Below are 3,751 nucleotides of genomic sequence, written 5' to 3'. Positions count from 1 at the left end.
CTCCTCGTGGGAGCACGAGGTGGCGCCAATGCAGTCATCAATGTAGCGAAGGAAGGGGTGGGGAGTGGTGCCGGTGTAATTATGGAAGATGGACTGCTCTACGTAGCCAACAAAGAGACAGGCATAGCTGGGGCCCATACGTGTGCCCATGGCTACCCCTTTGGTCTGGAGAAAGTGGGAGGATTTAAAGGAGAAATTGTTAAGGGTGAGGACCAGTTCGGCCAAACAAATGAGAGTGTCGGTGGAATGGTGTTTTTGGGGACGTCAGGAGAGGAAAAACAGAGGGCTTGGAGGCCCTGGTCATGGCGGATGGAGGTGTAGAGGGACTGGATCTCCATGGTGAAGATGAGGCGTTGGGGGCCGGGGAAATGGAAGTCTTGGAGGATGTGGAGGGCGTGGGTGGTGTCTCGAACGTATGTGGGGAGTTCCTGGACTGGGGGGATAGGACAGTGTCGAGGTAGGTAGAGATGAGTTCAGTGGGGCAGGAGCATGCTGAGACAATGGGTTGGCCAGGGTGGTCAGGCTTGTGGATCTTGGGAAGGAGGTAGAACCTTTTACCTCTCCAAAGAGCTTGCTGCCCGGGCCTATAACCCTGTTACCATGGCTAATCCACTGAGCCCACACATCCCTGGTCACTGTGGGTAATTTAACATGGCCATTCCACACTAACCTGCACATCCCTGGGCACTATGGGTAATTTAGCACAATCCACCCTAACCTGCATATCTTTGGACTGTGGGAGGAAACCGGAGCACCCGGAGGAAACCCACGCAGACACAGGGAGAATGTGCAAACTCCACACAGATAGTGGCCCGAGGGTGGGATCGAACCCGGGTCCCTGGCGCTGTGAGGCAGCAGTGCTAACCACTGAGCCACCGCTGTGCCCGCTATTATCCCACTGCAGTTGGAATGCTGGGTGAAGACGCCGGATTATATGCAGCTTCCTCTCTGCCATACCTGGAAGGGTTTGGAAGGCTGGAGCAGTTGTGAGTGTGTCAGGAGCGTGACTCCACTAGGCTGCTGGGAACTGCAAGGCACGGAAGATTGGCTGCTCCCAAACGTGGTGGCTGGGCCCCTCGGCTGAATGGGGAACTGCTGGTGCTTGGAGCACGGCGTCAGAGGATGAGGAAATCCACACGTCGGGCTATAATTCAAAAACCAGTCAGAACATAGCGTTACAAATGCAGACACCGCATCCGCTCGCAGTCGCCCCTTTTTCAAATGTTCCAAACAGGACCTTGCTTGCTATTTTGATTTAGTCAGACAATGGCTGGCCTGTCATGAACTCAGCTGACCAGCACCATCTCCTCAGCAACGAATGCCCCTCCCTGTGCAAGATCACATCAAGGCGGAATGCGGCCTCTCCCAACCCACACCCTGCTCTGCTTCCCCGTGCACAGCTCATAGCATCAGTTAATTAGCCTTCGACAGAGAACGGAACCATTCAAGAATTTGGTGGTAAGGCTTTCCTGTCAGCGTAACGAATCGACAAAGCTGACCCAGGAAAAGCCCTTTGATTTGCTCCAGGGGAGTGGCTTTCATTGAAAGCAGTTCGGGTGAACTAGAATTGACCGACTACAGAAGCTGAGTAAACTAGCTCAAAGGGTGACTTGCTATGTTTCTGGGCAGATGGGGCTGTGGGGTTTAGGTCAGAAGGTAGGGTTAGTATCGACCCCGATGTGTTGGGTGTATCATACTTTCCCCAGCTCTCGCTATTTTCAGGTTCTCCCAGCTAGTAGGCGGAGGAAATGTTTCATGTTTGCGAAAGGCCTCACCTGATGCCTGTGACAGATAAGTGGCCATACGACCCACTGGTTGTTGAGCCGCAGTGAGAGTTATTGATAAAGGCCACTAGAGAGTTAGGCGATGTCCTGATCATGGTGTGAAGATCAATGCTGTTGTCAGAGAGGGGCGAGATGGAAGAGGTCCACTTTCTGTTCACCTTCAGCATGTTCCGGGGGCTTGAGAATCGGGGACCGAACCCTGAGGCACAAATAAAAATCAAACTGAGGTATTTGGAGACTGCCCACCCTGTCCACGTTCTCCTTCCACACTGCCCCTCAATGAAAGAAAAGCGCGGTACTCTGAGAAACTGGTCATATCTTGACAAATTTAGAGAGAGTGAAGATAGTTTCATCAAAGAATGCAGAACAGAAATCAGTAGATTGTATAGGAGACTGCGGCTGGGAGTTTCTTAATCAGTACGCCTCTTTAAGTTATTAAACTGCACTAAACTGCCAAATATAGACAGAGAGACAGTGAGGGGCTGCAGGAGCTGGAAGTCAGAGTCAATAGATGTGGAGCTGGAAGAGCACAGCAGGCCAGACAGCATCCGAGGAGCAGGAAAGTCAACGTTTCAGGCCAGAACCCTTTGTCAGGATGAGACAGACTTTGCATTTTGACAGAGATAATTTGGTGGATAAACGCTAACTGCTTGAATCAATATCAGAAGCATGAAAACAATTCCTTGGAAAGCATTCTTTTCCTGCACTCATGGCCTGAATGGGGCAAGCAGAAAAATGCAGGATACAGATCCAAGGAGACAGTACAATCGAATTTATAATGAAGAGAAATGAAAACAGAAATGCTTTTGGCAATCTGAAGACGTGAAGAGAATTTGGGAGTTATAATAAGAGAATGAATCCTTTAAGAACCCAGAGTATGGTCAATTGATGTTTTTAAGTTTCAAAATGCATCATGCACTGTCCCAAACCATATAAGTGAAGGTTTGCTGAAGACCAGCAGGGCTGCTCTCTCACTAGAGTGGTGGTTTCACCTGAGGGTCACCACACTTCGGGTAAAGGGAGAGGTTGAGAAGGCAACTCTTTCACGGCAACACCAGCTGGTGTGGGAATTGAGCCCATGCTGTTGGCATCGCTCTGCATTTGCAAACCAGTGTTTCAGCCCGAAACAACACAGCATTCCAAACTAAACACAAAATGGAAGATTCAGAAGAAGAAGACAGAGATACGGATCAACATATTTGGTCAGAAGAAATTTCAGTGCAGTGGCAAAGTGATGACAATGAAACTAATTCAATTCAATTCCATGAAGGTGTTGGTGCCAGTATCTGTTAACTGGGCATTGTTAGTCAGTGGATGCACATTGACAGTGTGCGGAATAGACTGGCCAAAACGCTACTTAGACTCCAAGTACTAAGGGTTCGAACAAGGTGAAGGAATTTGTCAATCCCACCAGAATCAGGCTTATAGACGATAACACACTAATATCTTTCAAAAGAGTGGGTCACTCCTTGTGTAAGAGCCAGGATCAATCATTCTATGAGCATGGATGGAGGGAAATAACTTTCTCACGATGTCAGCCATCGATGGAGACAGTGAAGATATGGACATGGAAAATGATAAAGCTACAGGTAGATCTTCGATAACACAATGGTAGTGTTCTTGTGCAACCCCTTGTTATAAAAAAATCGGGCTCTAGAAACGATGCTTGAAGTGTTGGCGATGTCATCACATTATAGCCAACACACGTTGTAAAAGTTCACACTTTAGAAACAACGTCCCCAATTTGTCAATGGCATTACATAGAACATAGAACAATACAGCACAGAACAGGCCATTCGGCCCACGATGTTGTGCCGAACATTTGTCCTAGCTTAAGCACCTATCCATGTACCTATCCAATTGCCACTTAAAGGTCACCAATGATTCTGACTCTGCCACTCCCACAGGCAGCGCATTCCATGCCCCCACCACTCTCTGGGTAAAGAACCTACCCCTGACATCCCCCC

At 48.9% G+C, this 3,751-nt stretch overlaps 2 protein-coding genes across 2 annotated transcripts in view; one reads left to right on the top strand and one right to left on the bottom strand.

Moving 5' to 3' along the window:
• The window catches only part of LOC122542458 (zinc finger protein GLI1-like), a 22,014-nt gene extending 20,036 nt beyond the window's left edge, over positions 1-1,978 (bottom strand). The window contains exons 1-2 of the mRNA XM_043680171.1: positions 1,776-1,978; positions 958-1,144 (exon numbers count right to left, since the gene is read on the bottom strand). Of these exons, the coding sequence (XP_043536106.1) occupies positions 958-1,144; positions 1,776-1,951 (363 nt within the window). The 5' untranslated portion in view covers positions 1,952-1,978. The remainder of the gene's footprint in view (positions 1-957; positions 1,145-1,775) is intronic.
• Positions 1-3,751, top strand: part of LOC122542457 (hydroxylysine kinase-like) — a 77,555-nt gene that overhangs the window by 29,598 nt on the left and 44,206 nt on the right. The window lies entirely within an intron of this gene.

The sequence above is a fragment of the Chiloscyllium plagiosum genome, chromosome 40 (assembly GCF_004010195.1).
Source record: "Chiloscyllium plagiosum isolate BGI_BamShark_2017 chromosome 40, ASM401019v2, whole genome shotgun sequence".
Classification (NCBI taxonomy): Eukaryota; Metazoa; Chordata; class Chondrichthyes; order Orectolobiformes; family Hemiscylliidae; genus Chiloscyllium; species Chiloscyllium plagiosum.
The sequence above is the reverse complement of the archived record's forward strand: the minus strand, read 5'-3'. Positions and strand labels throughout refer to the sequence as shown.